The 21,356-nt window shown below is 38.4% G+C and overlaps 1 protein-coding gene across 1 annotated transcript in view; it reads left to right on the top strand.

Moving 5' to 3' along the window:
• SLC2A13 (solute carrier family 2 (facilitated glucose transporter), member 13) overlaps positions 1-21,356 on the top strand; it is a 265,771-nt gene that overhangs the window by 162,286 nt on the left and 82,129 nt on the right. Inside the window, exons 5-6 of the mRNA XM_014529572.1 lie at positions 9,467-9,630; positions 15,682-15,802. Of these exons, the coding sequence (XP_014385058.1) occupies positions 9,467-9,630; positions 15,682-15,802 (285 nt within the window). The remainder of the gene's footprint in view (positions 1-9,466; positions 9,631-15,681; positions 15,803-21,356) is intronic.

The raw sequence follows: 21,356 nt of genomic DNA, 5'->3' as shown, positions 1-21,356 counted from the left end.
GTGGCCTTAGAACCCCCTGTGTAGACTCTCTAATCAGAGTAGGGTGCATAGGGGTGAGCAAGAAGGTTGGACAGGTGGGAGGGAACTTTGCATTTTTTGCAATCCTCAGATGATTCTTATTCACACTAACGTTTCAGAATCATGTTGCTCTAGATCAGCGGTAGCAACCGCTGAGTTCCAAAAGGTTGGCGACCACTACTCTAGATGGTTTAGCAGCCAGTACAGAAATGGAGAGATGTTTTGTACATGATTCACAGAGTCCCTGAGATAGAAGCAAATCAGTTCCCCCAGGGAAACATGAGAATTCCTGCTTTCTGAGACCAGAGTGAATTTCTCTCTGGGTGCTTTGGTGATAGTATAATATCCATGAATAGTAATCTTTCTTTTCATAGAGAATTTATTGTGATAATCTAAACTCACAGGTATTGGTTTTTATATCTATAACAGGTAAGTTATGCCCTACAATCCCTTCATCCACAGTATGGGGGGGGGCAGAATTATATCTGTACTTACATGTTAGATGATAAAATAAAATAAATTTCCTTGATGCCTTGTTCACAGTATTATATTCTACATCCCCCACTTGCTCTTGTCCTGCAAGCACACAGGTTTCATTAAGAGATGAATTCATCACTTGGAGAGTTGAAGAGTGAGCATATTAGGGGATTCTAAGTGTGGGCAGCCTGTGTGTTGTTCTCAGTCTGTTGTTGAGCAGCCCTGTTGACCTTCGTAACATCCTGTCTCTCCAGTGTGCCCGCTTCCCCATCAATTCTTTGGCCTCATGAGCACCAGTGGATGGGTTTCCCTTTCCATTGATCATTGATATAGTCACATTCAGATCATTGCCATCTCCTATGAAACCAACATCAATAATTTCCGCCCTGGCTATACCATCCGTCTCTGACAGGACAATTTTTTTAGTTGGTGAACCAAATAGGTATTTATCATCCTGAATATGACTGATAGTCTCTCAAGTTCTTTTTCAGTTCTCCCCATGTATCCTTGAGCTGGTTTTAAATGCTCTCCCAGACTAAATTGTATTTTTGCAATCCCAGAATATGGGAAGCAGTAATACGGCTCATTGGAATCACTAATTATTTGAACTGTGGATTAATCTCTGCCTTTGTGTTCCAATAGCACATGATTCTTACTGCTCTCACTGAACGTGCCCATCGGAGTGGAGTGTTTAAGTGTGTGACAATCTCCCTCCGTGGAATGTGAGCCCCTGCCCTCCCAAACAGCCCCAGATATGACTTGTCTTTTTACCTCCTACTGTTTATGGCACATTGTAAGCCCTGAAAAAGTGTATGTAATTCTCATCTTCAGCCATTACAGACTTGTTTTCCATTAGAACACCTACTACTCTAATCGTGTCTAAATATTTGTTGAATAGATAGGACACTGTTTTGGCCACCAAGAAGTAAGTGACATGGATTATTTAATTTAAGAAAATACTGAGTTTGACAAAGAAAAAAATAAGTTAAAAGTGTCTTTTTCTGAAGACAAACATATTCCTTATCATTATTGTCTTATTTGTTTTACTTAAAATAATATTGGATTTAGTTCACAGAACGGAGGCTTATGGTGCCTGAATACAATGTATGACGTTCTAATCTGCAAAATTTAATACTTTAAATAACACCTTTAGATAACATAAGCTTATTATAGAAAATTGGAAACATATAAACAAGAAAAGGCACCTAAATTCCACAACCTAGGCAGAGTGTATCTTAACATTTTGGTGTATTTTTCTGTGGTTAATTTTAATACTTGAGGTTCTACTCTCTACATCATTTTGCCTTTTTCACTTTATTCTGAATGCACTTGATCTATTTTTTCGGTCTGTGATTCCACAGAAACTCAGAGTTATAAATAATGTGCATAAAACTACATATCTTTGCATAATCACGGTTTTGTGTGACCATGCTCCAAAATGTCGCTTTTATAAAGAATTAAAGTCCTTGCAAACTTTTGCTTACAAACAAACCTTTTGAGTCCATTGCATCTTAAAATAAAATACTGTATTCCCTTTGGATAGTGCCGAGAGCAGTGTTTTTCATAAGGTAAATGCCATGACCTGCCCTTTTTTCTCGCTCAGGTTCTTAAGCCTCCTGAGAGGAATTTTAAATAGACCGGCACTTTTTCCCGCTTGTTTGCTTTAATGAGGCAGTAGATGGCACAACTTGGAGCTAGAGGGACAGGAAATGATGGAAACAAAGACTGGTTTCTGTCATTGTTTGAGTAAAAAAGCTCACAAGTCATTTTTAATGCTCTCTTCACTGGCCTCAGGGAACCTGGGAAGTCAAGGCTGGCCACGGGGGTAGAAAGGAGTGTAGCTGAATCAGGAAAGCGTCTTGGTGGGGAATGTTGAAACTAAGCCATTCAAAACACAACCCTCTACCCTTCCCTTTCACTCTCCTCCAAGGCCTTTTTGTTTCTTTAAACATAAATTATTTGAATACTTCTTTTTAAATATTAACCTATTATAATTATTTAAGAGGTTAAGTTTAGTCATGGATGTACTAAAAATCACTGAATTCTACCATTTAAAAGGTAAGTTTTAATGGTATCTGAACTATATCTTAATAGAAATTTTAAAATCAGGCAAAAAAGAGATAAAAATTCCGTTCATTCATTCATTTAAATAAGCATTTACTACGTGTCTAAAAATATAGTCAGAAGCCTGCTTTGGCAGTTGCAAAGGTGAATCACACATAGATTGTTTCTTGGGGGATTTATAGTCTAGTAGAGGAAAGACAATGTGTATTAAAGTATGTCTAATATTAGAGGGGAAGTGAGGTGTCTTGTAAGAAAGGCACAGATAAATGCTGAGGAAAAGCAGAAGGAAATAGTAATAAATTCCAGAAGCAAACATTGAAGAGGACGTAAGAAGAAAAATACTTGAGTGCTGATCAATTTTCCATGACTTCATGCAGAGATGATCATGTAGGTTGGTAGGTTTGGTGCTGGTGAGATGAAGGAGTACCCTGCTGATGGCTCACACTTTCTCAGTGAATATTAGGCAAAATTTCCCCTGAGGCTGGATAGATTGAGAGTGGAAAGAAGGAGAGGCTATGAAATTATCCTTTGTGTAGAGGGTGCATCTTAGAGAATTTCAAGTGAGGTCAATTTATGTGTTTTTGCCCAGAGCCTTTTCAGCTGCTAGCTAGCTGTACATGCACAGTGGAAGAATCCCTGGGTATAAGTGAGCAGGGTTGGTGTTTATGGCATGAATATAGCACAGGGGCAAGAGGCCCGGGAATTTGAGAATGGTGAGAGAAAGTAATTGTCATGGTTTGGGGAAGAGTTGTCAGCATTACCTGGAATCTTGTTGGAAATGCAAATTCTTGGCCCTAGAATCAGAAACTCAGAGTGCAGCTCAGCAATCTGTGTTTTAACAGGCCTTCCAGGCGATTCTGTGACAAACCACTACCTAAGAAGCCCTGGTTTGGGAAATCTAAATGACTTAAGTTACGGGGAAGGGGAAGGAATAGGTGATGATGGAAAACTAAAAAGAAGTAGAGTGTATGTATGGCTTAATGTCTCCATGAGAGTGAAGAATTGTGAGTGGAGGAACTCAGTGGAGTCGTGAGGATAGGTAGCGCTGGTCAGAGAATGGGAAACTTGAAGGATTTTGGAAGTAGAGCAGTTAAGAGATTCATGTGTTGTCTGGATGGACTATGTTGATGCAACTTTACCAAGAATTATGAGACAGGGCTAGGAGTGGAGAAGAAAATTATGAGGGACTGAAATCGCCACTGAATGAGGAGTAACCAGAAAGTAGGCCAACAGCTCAAGAAGGAGGGTTAGAGGATGGTTTGGTGTAACTCATTTCCTTCCTTTCCAAAGGTATATAGGATGTGAAAGAAAAACAGCCTGCGACTCTAGGTCTGGGCTGTGAAAAGGTGGTGCCCTCAGGGCACACCGTGAGAGTGTGGGAGGGATGGGGCGAGAGGAAGATGGAGTCAAATTAGTGACTCTGCAGGTTAGTGTGGAAATAAATGACTGAAAGTCCTGGACTCCTGCTTGTCACGGCAATAAGCAGGATGTGAGACATGATGAAGCCTGGTGAAAGCCCTCTTAGCTGACACGATTAGGATCGGCACTTTAGTTAACTCAAAAAGACAGTTATGAGGAAATACTGCATTATATACTTTCAACATTTTAATTTTAGTTGTATTATAATTCATCATATCCACTACTTGAACTTACAGATTTTTTTTTACATAAACCTACTTCAATATTGTCATCATGAATTCCAGGTTTAGTTTCTTTCAAATAGAACAAGAACTGAAAGATACTTGAGAAGAAACCCAAGGGCAGAATCTTCAGACTTTTACATTTTATCCCTATTTTTATTGTGTTATTCACATACTTTTTAGAAACAATTTACTTTTATTTATTCTTTTCAAAGCATGCAGTTTTAATTTTAATACAAGTGTCTTTTAGCATCATATGTTTTATTGATCTATGTATTATCTGATTAAATTACATAATTACAATGATAGGCATAAGCAGGTTTGGCAACAAACACACCTGATTTAATATGCATGCAATTCAGCAAATGAGAAATGTGAGCCTGCATGAAGTCCCAAATGTCCAATATCCTGTGGGGGTATATTTTGTAGAAAAAAATTAGTAAGTGAACCTGGCAATTGATGAGTTGGAGGTCTTATTGGAGAGCTTCTGTCATTGTTCTTAGGATGCATACTGGCAGGGTAGGCTGTGTGAGGCGTGATTTCTCCTGAGTTTTCCAGAGGTGTGAAGCCAGAATGAGGGGACTGGTCTCTGAGATGGAGGAAGATCACATTGGGACACTTAGGAAAATTATCTTATATATTAAATGTGATGAATAATGAACTCTCTGAGGATTACTATGATTTTTGGATCACTACTTGATATAAGAATGGTATGATACAGTTGGCTGGTGTGTTAGCTCAAACACATATGATATACATGAAATCCTACTTCCTGCTTTTGTAATTTTTATTTTTGGCTACAGCTTACATCTAATACACAAAGAGGTTTTCTCAATGTACAAAATGCATAAAATAGATAGGAAAATTTTAATCATTTTTTAAACCATTTTTAAGACTTTTGTATTTGTGTGAAATACTTTTCTCTTAAAATTGTTGATGTAGTTTCCATAGTTTTCCATGTTGTTGACTGTATAAACACCATCCCAATAGGGAAATCTAACTTTTTTAGTTAAAAGAACATCTTTTATTAGAATGACTTTTTAAATCTGTAGTCAGTGTACTTTGCGTATGGCACAAATAAATGTATTTATAAATTAGAAGCTTAAAGAGCCGAACAACATAACTTAGAAAATGGGAATCTTTCAGGGCTTATAATAAGCTAAGCCCTGGAACTTCCGGTCTTCTCATTTAATTTGGCCTTTATCTCAAGTATGGACATGACCCAAAAGATAATCAATGCAAGATTCATGGAGGAGTTTCTATTTGGAAGCTATCTGCAACACTGCTAGAATGTATCACCTTTGTGCCACATGAATTAAAATAATGATGACAAAATCTCAGTTGTTAATTCGTCTTAGAGTGGCTGCTGGTGTCAGGACGAGTTTATTACATATCTCTTTCATTCATGAAATTAAAGTCTTCAGACTTTTATGTCAGAAAAAGTTTGTCTTTATCTTGAACTCATAAGTTTTGTTTTGTCAGACAGATAAAATGATCATTTACTATTTTGCCTTGGCTGCCAGCAATTTCAGAGCTAGCTTGTAGTGCTTATGCAGCTAAAGTTTTCATATAATTATCTTCATCTTCATACTCTCTTTCTCATAACATTGTTTAATTTTTGTTTTATTGCTTCTATAATGTGTTTTTTTTTAATTATAAATATCCTTAATTCCTTTTTGAAAGTTGGTGGTAGATAAATTCAATTAATTCAACAAACAATTATTGAGTACCTAATTCTTGCTGTTAAAGTATCTCTGTTACACTGGCAATAGTGAAAAGGGCAGGCTGTAGCTTCAGGAAGATGGGGGAAAGAACCTGTTTTCAGAAATTCATAGGAAATGCATTGGATCGTAAAATGTGTATTTTGCCAGGCACTTAAAATGCCCATGTTCTCTTATTGCTAGTTAAAAGTAAAAGTGACCATTAGGATAGATTGCCATTACCAATGCCTCTATGTTTTCTAGAGTCATTTTGTTATACTCAGATTTAAAATTCAGGACTGGAAGCTGGGTCTCACATAATCTCTGAGAGCAATGCACATCAAGCCTGGCCTTTTCTGTTCTTAGACATCTACAGAGACAAATCAAGCCGGCCTTTATGGGCGCACACTGCCCTAGGCCTTTCAACTTCACTCTGGGGAAGAGATGGCATGTGTGAGATGACCAGGGAAATCTTTGAAGAAGATGATAGTTTTGTCTGATAGGTATTATAAAATGATGTTAAAAAGGAAGGCATCCCTACTATGAGTCTAAAAAAGAAAGAAAGCCTTTTTTTGTTGTTCACATTGATCTTTTATGAAGATGATTCTCTTATGCTTTGTGCAACTTTTGAATGTGTTCCCAGCCCTTTGAAAACACAAACTACTACATAAAAACGTAGAAGATTATAAATATGGTGGTAGCCGATAAATGGTTGGCTGAGAGCATCATTTATAACAACATGGGAATTCATACTTTTTGAAATATAAATTAAATGTATCTTTTCACTAATCCATCACCTAACTTTTAAAAACTAGATTCGTCAATTATTCTGACCTAGATATCTCATTCCCTGCCCATATGAAAGAGAATCTAAGTATTGCCTGAATTTTTCTAAAACTGATTACCCTTTAAGTCAGGCATGGGGAACTTCTGGCCCAGGGGCCATACAAGGACTGCAAAATCATTTGGTCTGGCCCTGCCAAGGCATTAGGGGTGAGTTCATTAAATGTTTGAGCAAATATAGCAGGCTAATTTTTAAGTTGATAATTTTGTATGGCTTGTAAATGATGTTATAAATATCCAAATGGCCCTTGGCAGAAAAAATGTTGCCCATGCTTGCTTTAAGTGAACATCCTTGTCTTCATTCCTCACCTTCTCATTCTGGCTATTGGCCTTTTACAGTGGTTCTCAACCTTCTGGCCCTTTAAAACAGTTCCTCATGTTGTGACCCCCAACCATAAAATTATTTCCATTGCTACTTCATAACTGTAATTTTTCTACTGTTATGAATCGTAATGTAAATATCTGATATGCAGGATGGTCTTAGGCGACCCCTGTGAAAGGGTCATTCGACCCCCAAAGGGGTCGCGACCCACAGGTTGAGAACCGCTGGTTTATGAAGACCTTTACGTGATAGGCAGAATAGGTCTCCCATCCCAGAACGTACACATCGTAATCTCCACAGCCTATGAATATGTTACATACATGGCAAAAGGAAATGAAGGCTGCAGATTGCATTAAATCTGCTGATCAGTTTACCTTGAATAAGGAGATCTTGCTGGTAATCTGGGTTAGCCCAATGTGATCTTCAAGTGCAGAGGAGAGCAGCAGAGTGAAGTGACATGAGAGGAGCTTGACCTACCTTTGCTAGCTTTGAAGATTGAGGAAGGGGTCCCCCCAAGCCAGGCTATGCAGGAGACTTCCAATACCTGGAAAAGGCAAGGCAACCTGTACCCCGGAGTCTCCAGAAACGAAGACGCGGCTGACACCTTTGATGTCACTTTTGACATAAAAACAAAACACCAAAAAAAAACCGTGTCAGATTTCTGACCTGTAGAACTGTTAGTTAATAAATTTGTGTTGATTAAAAGCTTAAATTTTAAGCCACTAAACTTGTGGTAATTTGTTATGGCTGCAATAAAAAGCTAACACCTTTACCGATGTTCAAGAGAAAGAGATGAAGATGAATCTCAAGGCACTCCATCTAGGGAAAGATTTAGTGTGGGTGGACATTGCAATTCTTGCTGTCAGGGAGATAGAAGGCCATTGAATTTCCCATTAATACAGAAAATCTACCGGTGCCAGTGTACTGACCTGAAAGAAAATGCTTCAAAACAAGGTATCTTTGCTTCAGTCTGCTTGCAGTCCGCCTGTGTGGCTATCATTAGAGTGATCTTTTGATAGACAGATTTTTTTGTTTTTGTTTTTTATTTAATTTTATTGTTTAAAGTATTACAAATAGTAATACATATGTCTCCTTTTTTCCCGCATTGACTTTCCCTCGGCCTCCCCTACCCCCGGCACATGCCCTCCCACTCCCCCCAGTGTCTTGCGTCCATTGGTTATGCTTATATGCATGCTGATAGAACAGCTTTAACTGCATTCTCTTTAAAGTCTATTTCATGATTTCCAGGGACTACAGATAAAAGCCCAAACATGTAGCATGGCTGGCAGTCAAGGCCTCCAAAACAGAAGTGCCTGCTACTGCCTCATGTCACACTCCTCCCTTTTCTTTGCACCTATGTTCAGCCAAGGTAGCGTCCTCACGTTTTGTGAGCCTAGCATATAGTATTTTGCACTTTTCTCCTTCATACAGGTCATTTCCTTCACCACCAGTGAGTGTCCTGCCAGATCATCGTACCTGCGGCAAACCCCTACAAATTCTTCCAAGATTCAACTCAAGCGTTACTTCCCTGAAAAATCAAGGAACCTTTCATATCAAATAAAATAGTTTGCTCTGTCCTTTATGCCATATTGTGAGTTGAATACCTTGTGATATTAAATTTATTTCCATTTCATTTTCTTATACCAAATTGCAAACTTCTTGAGGGCGATAACAGGGTCTCATAACATCTCTGTGGGATTTAGTATCTCACACAACTTATACAGCGGGTACTCAATAAATAAATACAAAATGAGTGGATGATTAGGTCACCTAACCTGGCTATCTAGGAAACATTTTACATTTTAAATAAAATTCTGACACTCGCCAACTTACTTTGCTTGATACAACTCCTCTTTCCATTCCTTAATTTAACACTTGCATATTTGTGATTTTATTGTAGAAAATGAAAACATTGAAATCTGTTTTGTGTATGGCTCTTTTTGGAAGAATTATTATGTGTAGTGTATTTGCTTTTATCCTTAACACATTGAGAATACTGTAATTTAATGGAACAGGATGGTATAAAACAAATTTTTATATGCAGCAAGTCTCTTCTTTTAAGAACATAATTGCACAGTGTATGATGACTCCTCATTCATTCAATGGACTTGGGAGCTTATCCTTGATAGCTTCAGTGGAACTACCAGCTGCCCCTGTCCCTCGTTGTGGGCTGCAGTCCACTTTGAAAGCCTTCAGCCCTCTATCTCTTGCTTGAGTGTTCTTCTTATGCATAGTTCAAAGTAAATTTATCCGAACACAGTCTAAGCAGCTTGCATGTTAACTTCATGCCATCACCGTAGCTAATCATGGTTTGTTTGAGGTCAGCTGAGTAGTTTTCTATATGAATAACTCTGTTTCCCTGAATAACCATCAGCAACAACTGTTTTGTGCTTGCCTTGCAGGTACTACAGTGCAACCATCCTGCAGATGTCTGGCGTTGAAGATGACAGACTCGCAATATGGCTGGCTTCAGTTACAGCCTTCACAAATTTCATTTTCACACTCGTGGGAGTCTGGCTTGTTGAGAAAGTGGGCCGCAGAAAGCTTACCTTCGGAAGTTTAGCAGGTAGGTGCCTGGATGAGGATTCAGTTATTACAGTTCCTCTAATGACAACAAGTTAACCTTCCGAAGTACAATACCAGTAGCATTTTGGATACTGTTTCTAGCTAAACAATAGAGTTCTTCTAGACAAAAAGTTTTATTTTTAAAAGAGAACTTAGTGAATTTTATGATATATAACTAGAAACTAGAATGTGTGTAATAACCAGAACTGTAAGAACAATTTAAATCTACTGAGGGGACCATTTTGCTGTTATTTTGAGTTCTGCTCAGCAGGTACAAAAGTGACAAAAATAATCGCATTTTGCTCTTCCTTGGTTGAAAAACTTGGTATTCATGAACTCACTTTTTAACAAAGGTGTTTTTTTTTCTAAATTTTGGAATAATATGAAAGTACATTTGGAGCATGTCACTTCTAAGCTCTTTCAACAGTAAATTCTGGTTCGTTAAGTTTGTTTTCTATGATAGCTAAGTAGGACAAAACCTTTCTCACTTTCAAGTATCCTTTGATTTTAAATTCTGCCCATTACATTTATTATTTCTCTGTAATGCGAGGGCTGTTTGAGCTGACAGATGGGACCCATTTTTGCCATGGTCTTCACATGGTTGCATAATACAATCTTTTCCATGTATACATGTATATTCCTGCTTCTCTATTAGCTATCATCAACTGGTTCCTTTATACATTTACCTAGAGTAAGAATACATTTTCTCATTCAAATGTAAAGTTTCCAGGCCAGCATTAATTAAATTTTGTTGTAACCAAATACATATACCTCAAGCATTAATCTAATGGAACTGCTTCAGGCCTTGTTCCAGATTTGATGAGAAAATACATTCCTAGTTTCATACTTGGAACACATACTCTTTCCTACCCTCACCCCAGAAAAGGGTGTGGAGTGCATTCACCCTCTGTGCTTGTCTAAGAGTCCAATAACATAGGTTGAACTATAGTATCAGCTGAGGGGAAGGAGAGGGAAAGACTGACAGAGACAAAGGAATCACAACAGCCATGGTACGTAGGGAACAGAGGGGAAGTGAGGAAAGGTGAGGGACAAGTGAAGGTTTAAAAAACCACCTCTCTATATATAAAAGCCTAAACGAACGGAACAACTGAACAACCAGAACGACCAGTCGACCAGTCGCTATGATGTGCACTGACCCCCAGTGGGCAGACACTCAACGCAGGAGCTTCCCCCTGGTGGTCAGTGCGCTGCCACAGCCAACCTCCCGTGGCCAGCCCCCTAGATAGGCCTCGATTGCTGGCCAGGCAGAGGGACCGCACCCGTGCATGAATTCAGGCGCAGGACCTCTAGTACATTTATAAACCTGTTAAGCCAGAAGTGTTTGCCTAGGAAAAAGGTCTAAAGGGAGAGCTAATAATCTTATTCTAGCAGATGGTCTAGGGGACATAGATTTGTACTTAATATAAGAAAAATATTTCTAATATTCAGAGCTATCCAACAATGAATTTGGCTGCTTCCTTAGGATGGTAAACTGGAAAAAAAAAAAAAAAGGAAAGAAAAGGGATAGTACCATCAGGTAGTGATGTGCTAAAAATACATTTCTACGGTTGGTTGGAAATTGGATTTGCTAACCCCTGAGGCTCAGATCAACTCTAAGAAGAGATAACAACCACTTTAAAAGTTTTTAAATGGATACCCTTCCTTTCGACCGGGCCTCCATACATTGCTCCCTTAAGAGGTCTGTTTTTAAATAGAATTTCAGGTTCTCTTAAACTTGGGAATTGGCTTTTGATATCTGAGGAAACTGCTGATTTCAAGATCCGTAGAAAACACTCTTTTGTAGCAGCCTCTGTCCCTTCACTTGTATTCCAGTGAGAGACTTTCTCATCAGTTCTGCAGTAGGTTGGGGTGCTGTGGAGCCAGACTGTTTGGGTTTGAATGGGGTGACTTTGAGCAAGTTTCCACCTCCTCATTTGTAAACAGGATTAACCGCAGTCCTTGCTTCACAAGATTGTAATGAGGACTGAACACACCTGTACATGCATAGCATGTAAAGCACTCCTGACAGAGAGGAAAGTGCCCAGAGCAGTTTGGCTATCACAGCATTTTATTACTGCCCACCAGTGAGTCTTTGTTGTTTTAACTATAATGTGAAATCAGTTTGTAACATCAGCATGCAGGGGCTTTCCTGACCTCTTCCAGCTGGTGTCACCTTTCACCGCTCAGTGTAGGTCCTCTGCCCCAAGGAAGTTCACACTGTTCAGAGGGAGCATTAAGACAGTTATTTGGCCCTGGCCTGTTTGGCTCACTGGATATAGAGCTTCGGCCCACGGACTGAGGGGTCCCAGGTTTGATTCCAGTCAAGGGCACATCCCTTGGTTGCGGGCTGGACGAGGTGCCTGCAGGAAGCGACCAGTTGATGTGTCTCTCTCTCACCCATGTTTCTCTTTGTCTCTCCCCCTCCCTTCCACTCTCTCTAAAAATCAATGGGAAATATCCTTGGGTGAGGATTAACTGTCCCCGAAAAGACAGTTATTTGGTGGGGAGACTAAGAGATTTCTCATGAGCAACCTGTAGGTACCTTTCTTTCCTGCCATGTTCTCTTTTCAACCAACACCACCAATATCCCAGCTCCATCCATGACCAAGCCAAACAGTGATGCCTCCTGCTTAAGACAGCTCTTCCATGACGTGGGCACCTGATTTCCTTGTGCTGTGGCCAATTAAAGTGATGATGTAGCTGTGGAGAGGTCAATGGGGGGAAAAGGAGACATATGTAATACTTTAAACAATAAAATAATTTAATTTTAAAAAAATAAAAAATAAAGTAATGATGTAGAAATTGCAGTGGTTTAGGAGGTAAAGGGCCTGGGTTTTTGTCACAGGTCTCCTATTTACCTGCACATATAGATGAAAATAGTGCTGTTTTTGCAGTTCTGGTTTTTAACTGTGATTAAATAGGCCCCACTAGAACATAATGAGCAATGGAACTTTACACTCTTCGGAAGAAAAGTCACTGCTAAACAGCTGCTAGTGTACAATCGTCTCGGTATCTGCCAGGGATTGGTCCAGGACCCCCTCAGATGCTGAAATCCGTAGATGCTAAGTCCCTATGTTAAATGGTGTAGTATTTGGGTCTGACATACACACATCCTCCCATATACTTTACCATAAATCATCTCTATATTATTTATAATACCTGATACAGTGTAAACACTACACAAGCAGTTGTTATACCGTATTGTTTAAGGAATAATGACAAGAAAAAAGTCTGTACACATGTTCAGTTGTGCCTAACTACATAGTACACATCAGCCAGAATGTAACTTTTTTTCTAATATTTTCCTGCTCTGTGTGTGACAGGGTGCGGCGCCCCAACCCCCCTCCACCCTCACGGGCCCTGCTCTGTGTGTGACAGGGGGTGGCGCCGCAACCTCCCCATCGACCCTGCCTTGAGTGTGACAGGGGGCGGTGCCCCAACCCCCCAATCGGCCCTACCCTGAGCGTGAGTGAGGGTGGCATCGCAACCTCCCGATCCGCCCTGCTCTGTGCATGACAGGGCGGCGCCCCAACTCCCCAATCGGCCCTGCTCTGAGCCTGACCAGGGGCTGCACTTAGGGATTGGGCCTGCCCTCTGCCACCCGGGAGCAGGCCTAAGCCAGCAGGTCATTATCTCCCGAGGGGTCCCAGACTGCGAGAGGGCACAGGCCGGGCTGGGGGACCCCCCTCCCCACCCCCCCAAGTGCACAAATTTTTGTGCACCGGGCCTCTAGTATTATTTATAATACCTGATACAGTGTAAACACTACACAAGCAGTTGTTATACCGTATTGTTTAGGGAATAATGACAAGAAAAAAGTCTATACACATGTTCAGTTGTGCCTAACTACATAGTACACATCAGCCAGAATGTAACTTTTTTTCTTCAAATATTTTCAATCCTTGTTTGGTTGAATCCATGGATTTGGAATGCATGGATACAGAGGGTCGACTGTTAGTATTACTCCACTGAGACCTACAAAATAGATGTTTATTTCACTTTCTGATGGCAGTTGATTCTGGATTTGTCATTTTTATTTCAATGCATTTGTTTTATTCATTTGTCTGTAGGTATATTTTTTATATTCTAATAGAGCTAAGTACTAGAACACTGTTCTATTTTAAATTTCTTAAATTAGCTTAGAATTTTTAAACCTTTGATTCACTTTTGCTCCTTATTTTGTGTTTTTATAACTTTTTATTATATTGTGTTAAAAATAATAGGACAGCTTATATCAAAATAATTTTTGAATAGGTATTCACTCTTTTAAAATAACTCCAAATAAACTATTTAGCAAAGAAACTCTTTATACAAAGAAGTATAAAACATACAGTCCAAGTCCATGAATAATTTTAAATGTAGGACATTTTGTGGTGTTCTGACTTTCACTATTTTCAAGGCTTGCTCAGAGAACTGGTCTTTCTTGTAAATATTACAAACTTAATGACCACCTCTTGATTCTTTTAATAGAAGGTTTATATCTGTGTAACTTGATTGCTTATAAATAGGAAAGCCAGAAGCACTGTGCTATTTCCCCCCAGATTTTTTGGTAGTGGAATATTTCTGAAAGTATCACTCACAGGCGGTCTCCACCAGAATTATCGCAGGTACTGCTTTTGAAAGGGCGATTCTTGTGCCCTAGCCCAGATCTACGAAAATAGAATCTCTGAAGGTGGGTCTGCAGCATGTGCACTTGAACAGGCTTGCCAGGTGATACTTATGTACACAAAGTGTGCTGTATCAGAGTGGTGGGAAGGGACATAATTTTTTAAGTTTTACTAATCTAAGCCCTGTACCAGGTAGTTACTGTTACTTGTTACCTCAGGTATTTTTGAGAATGCTATTTATCCAGCACACTTCACTTCCTATGGGAGCATGGTTAGGTAGATAGAGGGATCAGGAGGGTTTTGATCATAACTTGCTGTGCAATGAGCTATACTACGATATAAGTATTTTTCTTTAAACCTTAATAGTTGATATCAGGAAACCTATTTCATTATGTAGATCACTAAAAACATGGTCATTCCTTTCCTGTATCAGAAGTTCATAAAACTTTTTTTTTTCATACTCCCTGGCTGACTTTCTGCCCTTAAGCGACCTAACAGTGGATCAGTCTTATTCTAACTCTAATTCTCTACATCTAAATCAATAATCATATCTAGAGAGTATTTTTTTTATCAAACAGCAGTTTTTGTTAATAATTTGTTTGCGGTAACTGTGTTAAAAAACACTTAATAGTTATCAAGAAAAATGAAACTAGAGCATGGCCCTTTCTGTTTATTCTCATGAAGGCTGGAACAGTGGGCAGAAATTAAAAAACTTTCTTATTTACCATCAGATGTCTCTCAAAAATGAACCTTTTAAGTGATACACATAATCACCATTCCCAGACCTTAAAATAAAAAAAACAAATATTCTACTTGGAAGTATCAGTAGCAAAGAGAAGTGAATACATGTTATAATATCATTTCTGACATCTTAAAGTCTTCAAAGAATGCTACTTTTCTTTAATAAGAAATGCTATTTCAAGTGCTCTTAAAATATTCAGTTTATTACTTTTTAGCCTACTGATTTGGGTCTTATGATCAAATGCCATTAGAACAATTTTCTCTGCAATGAAAGGAACACTGTGAAAATCTGTTGCCTTTCATAGTTCCTGGCATGTCAGGCACTCAATAATGTTGGTTACACTAATGGATTTTGAGACTCTCAGCAATGAAAGCTGTGGGCACTCTTGTGTGTTTTTTTGTTTTGTTTTGTTGTGTTTTGTTTTCATTTGTTTTGTTTTGGGTTCTTGTTGTTTTGGGTTTTTTTTTTATAAAATCATTACCAATCTATTCCTTGGCTAGCAAATGTATCATGTCTCACAATGGATGTGCTAATGTGTTTTTCTGATAATTTGTTCTTAGGAGCATTTTTTTAATACAATGAAGAAAGATCAAGGTACTTTTTAGAGATGTGTCTTGTCCAAACTCAGTCTGCTTTGGAAGAATGTTGTCAGCTATTTTCTAATGCAAAACTTTTTTTCTTTCTTTCTTTCTTTTTTTTTTAGGTACCACCGTAGCACTCATTATTCTTGCTTTGGGGTTTCTGCTATCGGCCCAGGTTTCCCCACGCATCACTTTTAAACCAATAGCTCCGTCAGGTCAGAATGCTACTTGCACAAGATACAGGTGAGACTCTGTGATGATTCCCTTTCTTAAGCTAACTCTGAAAACTTGTTTGTTTGCTTTTGCTTTTCTAAAATTTGAGAGATGAGTAGAAACATGCTTATGGGGAAGGTAGAAAGTGGAAAAGTTGGTAGGAAGGGACCACCAAGAAAAGGAACAGTACATGTAAAGATCTGAAGGTAAAAGTGTTTAAGGAAAAGTGAGTTGTTAGACACAATTTTGATGATTTTTGCGGGGGGGAAGTAAAAGTAGGGATTGATACAGAATCTAAGCAGGAATACTGGGAAACTGTTTTGGGTCATATGTGACTCAGTGACATCTACATTTTAATCAGTAATTAAAATTTACCATGATGTACATGTCTGTTATAGTTGATTACTATCTGGATATTCTAACAGTCTTCACCGAGTTCCACAGGCATCCCCTGATTCATTTAAGCAGAAAAGAAAGTTTTCTCTCACTACTGGGGTTCTTCCTGAGATTAGAAGGTGAAAAGAGAATGGTAGAAGAGAGTGAAATGTGTACTAATGGCCAACTACAGGTTTAAGAGCTCATTAAGTCTGTTGGTGTACACACTATGTGATAAATGGATGCAGAAATGGATCGATGGTCAGATAGACTGAAGAATGAAAAAATGAATGAATTAAAGACTGAATGATTGAACAGGTCAGTTAAAATGTTTGGCAGCAGAGTTTCAAAGTTTTTTGTTGTTGTTGTTGTTTTACTGCATTTTAGTGGTTGAAAATGCTAGCAACGCCTTTGAAACACATGGCTAGAACAAGGCCTTGCTTTAAAAAAATATTTCACCCTGGTCGGGTAGCCTGGCTTGTTGGAGCATTGTTCCATATACCAAAAGCTTATGGCTTTGAATCCATTCAGGGTACATAGCTAGGTTATGGGTTCAATCCATGGTTGGGGCACATGCTGGAGGCAACGGATAGATGTTTCTCTCTCACAATCAATGTTTCTCTCTCCTCTCTCTCTCTCTGTCTCTCCCTCCCCCTCTCTCTCTTTCCCTTCCTCTTTCTTTAAAATCAATAAAAAATTCCTCAGGTGAGGTTTAAATATATATATTTCTTCAGCCTCAACTAGATGGACAAAACTCTCAAAATCAATGGGTAAATTATTGTATTAATTAATTTATTAATAATGAGTAAATGGTCTATTAATTTTTAGTCAGCCAGAGAGTATTAAAAAAAGTTTTATGAATTTCTGATACAGGAAAGAAACTACGTTTTTAATTATTTACATAATGATATCATGTTTTCTGATAACAATTTTTAAAGTTTAAATAAATATATGTATTTTCATAGGATAGCTCATTGCACAGCAATTTATGATTATCAATCTCTTAACCCTCCTGATCCCTCTAAGTTATTATCACCTACCAATATGTCAGTGTACAACTGGAATGAAGTGAGAAATGTTCTAGTCTTATTTTATCCTGATAAAAAAAAAGCGAGAAGCTATTTTTTAAAACAGGACCAATTTTTAGATGTCCTTTAGAAGTCAGCAAGTATAAAAAACAATGATTTTTGGTGTGCCTTTTTTCAGAGTAACATACTAGTCTTTGTGGGAATTTGACAGTATGTATTTACAGTCTGAGTGACTTTATAAAATATGTCTGCAGTCTCTGAACTGATTGTATTATTAAATCATGTTGAGTCATGTTTGTGGGATCATAAAATGAGAAATAGTTATGCTATAAAGGTAGGTGTTATGTTTCCCCCCTGGAATGATCCATATATGAAAATTGAGCAAATAAAACATTTAAAAGGGAGAGTGTGCTTAATATCTATCTTAAGAACATTATATATTATAGGTAGGTATGTGAATTTTTCTCTGTTTTGGAAGGTAATATAGTTCTGCCTAATAAAAGTGATGAAATCCCTGTGCTCATTGACTCAGCACTTCCACTGGTGAAAATCTATAGACTGTAGTGATGAGTTGTGTAATTCATTCTGTCTAGAGTAGATTAGACTTTAGAAGCTTAAATGCTTCAGAAACAATGGTTCTTCTTTATTTTAAGTCAATAAATACACATGGTGTAGCAGGCACTGTTGTAGGTTATGGCCAAAAGTTTTGTAGGTTGGGACTCACTCAAGTCTTTGAACCCAAGAGATTGACTATCCTAAATAATTTCCATTGAGAATTTCCCCTTTTTAGAATGTTTTAATTTTCTAATTGATATTTTATTCCAAGGCCTGGTTAGATTTTTGTGAACTGAAGTATTCAAGACTATCATTCAGATCTGCTTTTTAGCAGATAAAACTGCATAGAGATGAACATGGATGCAAGTTGCTGTAGAATAGAAACTGTGCAGCCACCTGAATAAAAGTTGTCACCGGGTACCAACTGTGACTAGGAGAAATAACCCCAGTATGGGTATCATCTGAGTCATGTATCTGAATAAGAATACACACATATACTCCTAATATGGCTTTCAGCTCCACGTTCTCAAATTGCTGTTGTACTATCCCTTTCTTATTCAGTTAAACATAGTTTCTAATGAGAGGATTCAAACTTTTCATAACACTTCCCTCAAATTTTTTACATTATTTACAAGTGTGATCTCAGTATATGCAAATCACTACCACAGAACTCTTCAAAGTAGACACATATTTCCTAAAGAATACAATTATAGAATTTCACCTTGCCCTAGGGCAGTGATGGCGAACCTTTTGAGCTCGGTGTGTTAGCATTTTGAAAAACCCTAACTTAACTCTGGTGCCGTGTCACATATAGAAATTTTTTGATATTTACAACCATAGTAAAACAAAGACTTATATTTTTGATATTTATTTTATATATTTAAATGCCATTTAACAAAGAAAAATCAACCAAAAAAATGAGTGTCATAGGTTCGCCATCACTGCCCTAGGGTTTCCATCACCTTATTCATTCATTGATTCAAGTGCGGATGGGTGCAATTAAAATTATTTACCGAGCATCTACTTATAGGATTATAGTAAGGATACATTATTATATCAAAAGTACCTAAAGCAATGTTTGGGTATATAATAAGCACACAATAAATATTATAGTCATTGTTGTTTTTAACAAAGACTATAATAGGAGATGAGAATGGGATGATGGGTAATCTCTCAGAGAAATTATCCTAAGCATGGGATGTTTGAAATGAACTCTGAAACAGGGAGAGGAACATGCCAGACAGAAGAAAAATCAGGTGCAAAGACAGTAGGAACTTGCCAAGAGCAGGGAACTGAAAGGAAGCTAATATGGTTTGAAAAGAATAAGAGAAGGCTGGTAAAACTGGAGCCAGGTTCTGTAGAACCTCAGAGATCATCTCAGAGATTCTGATCTTCAGTCTAGGAACATGACCCCCTTGAGGGGTTTTAAGCAGGGGAGTGACATGATCAGAGGTCGATTCCAAACTTTTCCTCTGACCCTGGGTGCGGGTGCACAGAAGTCACAGGTTGATGGAGGGAGAGTGATGTGCAGAAACCCTATTAGCCCCTATTTTTGTTCCAGTATTTGGCATCCTGGTGATAACGTATTTGTTTCCAGTAATTCTTCCCAACTTGACCATGACTATAGCATTATATATGAATTGAAACTTTCCCCATTTTGTTTTCTGCTTAGTGATTTCATTTAAAATTTACCTATTTTAATTTATTTTTGGCCTGATAGTACAGGCTAATATGTCTTGAGGTTAATATTAATAAATATCTGTTGAATAATACCCACAGAACTATTACAGATGAAGAGAAATATACATAAATTGGTTGAAAGGGAAAATTAGTTGAAACAAAAGCCCATATAACTTTATCATGTACCCTTATTTCCAAATAATTGTACATGTCTTTTGCTAGCACTTAAACAGCCAGAGCTGAATTTGACACCTGGATAGAATGATGGTGGGAGATTCTTGCAGGAAGTTGGCCACTTATGTTATGGGGCTAACTCATTGAGTTCTTCATGACCTTTTTATCTCGATGGCTAGACTTTTGGTCAAGGACCTGCAAAGCCTCCTCAATGACAGCATCCGGTATTCATATCTTGTGTTTTCTACCCATGCTCTTGCAGCTGAATAAAGCCCACCCTGACTTCAAGGGGAATAGTTTATAAAAAGAGCAGTGCCTAGCTCAGAAGTGTAAGTACTCGGTCATTAACTCCTGCGTTGGGAGCTTGTCATGATTAGAGATGACTCTCTTCACCTTTCTAAGCTTACCTTTCATTCTTTCCAAAAAGAAGTTACAAGTTTTGGGACACTGACCAAGAAACTAGTCATGGAGGTAGTATACTGCAACCGTTGTTCTCCTTAGGTGTCACACTGGTTCCGCCTTCCACTGACGAGGAGAGATTTCTTATTTTCCAAAAAGTGTGTCTATCTGGACCCGCACAGAGGGAGCTGAGTAGACACAGAGCAGTTGCCTATAACTCAGTGTTTCTTTGTGCGCAAACGAGGCAATTGCTTCCAGTGGGGAAGATAGTCTGACCCTTTTGTTAACCCTATGAGAAAATGATTGGCAGTGCGGTAGTCAGACGTGGGTTTATTATCTTCCTTGAGGCACATTCAGTGAGCAAGTTTCTTTTTTCTCAAAAGCAGCGATAAAAAAAGACAATAATTTCTTGACACAGATTTTGCACAGGAAATGTATAACATCCTAACTTCTATTTATTGCTCTGTGGAAAGTACATGTGGATTTTCGTCTTCTTTGGGAGCCATTGATTCTAGTCATAGTTTGTGTCATGATGCGAACAGGACTTGAGGGAAATATGATCAGAATAGCTCAGAACAATTCCAGAGACTGATTCATTTTTATTTCTCCCCCATGGAATAAGTTACTTCTCACAAAAACACTAACCCACGTGATTGAATGATCAAAACATTATTATTTAGCTCTGGCCGATGTGGCTTAGTTGGTTGAGGCCTCCCATGCACTGGAAGTTGCCGGTTCGATTCCAGGTCAGGGCACATTCCTAGGCTGCAGGTTGGATCCCTGGTACATACGGGAGGCAAAAACCAATTGATATTTCTCTCTCACCTCTCTCTCTCTCTCTTCCCTCTTCCCCCCTCTCTCCCTTTCTCCCTTTTTTCCTTCTCTTTCTTTCCCTTCCTCTCTCTCTAAAATCAATTAAAAACAAACAAGCACTGTTATTTAGCCCTGGCCAACATCGATGCTTCTCTCTCCCTCTGTCTAAACATATCCTCAGGTGAAGACTTAGAATACATGTATATTGGATATCCCTAATAAAAGTCCTTTTCAATAAAAATTTTCAAAAAGCACTATTATTTACCAAGCTACTTATTTTGTACAAACTTTGTGTTTTAACAACCATCTTATGCATCTTATCCTAGCCAAAGCCACATACCCATGTTGTAGTCCTTTCTAAATCATACCCCCCCTCCCCAATTGAAAGCAGATTCTATAACATCTTCCCCATATTCTATTGTTCCGAGATGACAGGGGATAAAAGATATATAAGACATTGTTCCCATCCTCAGGGAAATTGCAGTTTGTGGAAGAGAAAGATGTTTTACACAATTGCCTGTAATCTGTATTTTAACCCAAGGGTAAAGAATATTGTTCTT

Source organism: Myotis brandtii, unplaced genomic scaffold (assembly GCF_000412655.1).
Source record: "Myotis brandtii unplaced genomic scaffold, ASM41265v1 scaffold686, whole genome shotgun sequence".
Lineage (NCBI taxonomy): Eukaryota > Metazoa > Chordata > Mammalia > Chiroptera > Vespertilionidae > Myotis > Myotis brandtii.
This window is presented reverse-complemented; position numbering and strand designations above follow the sequence as displayed.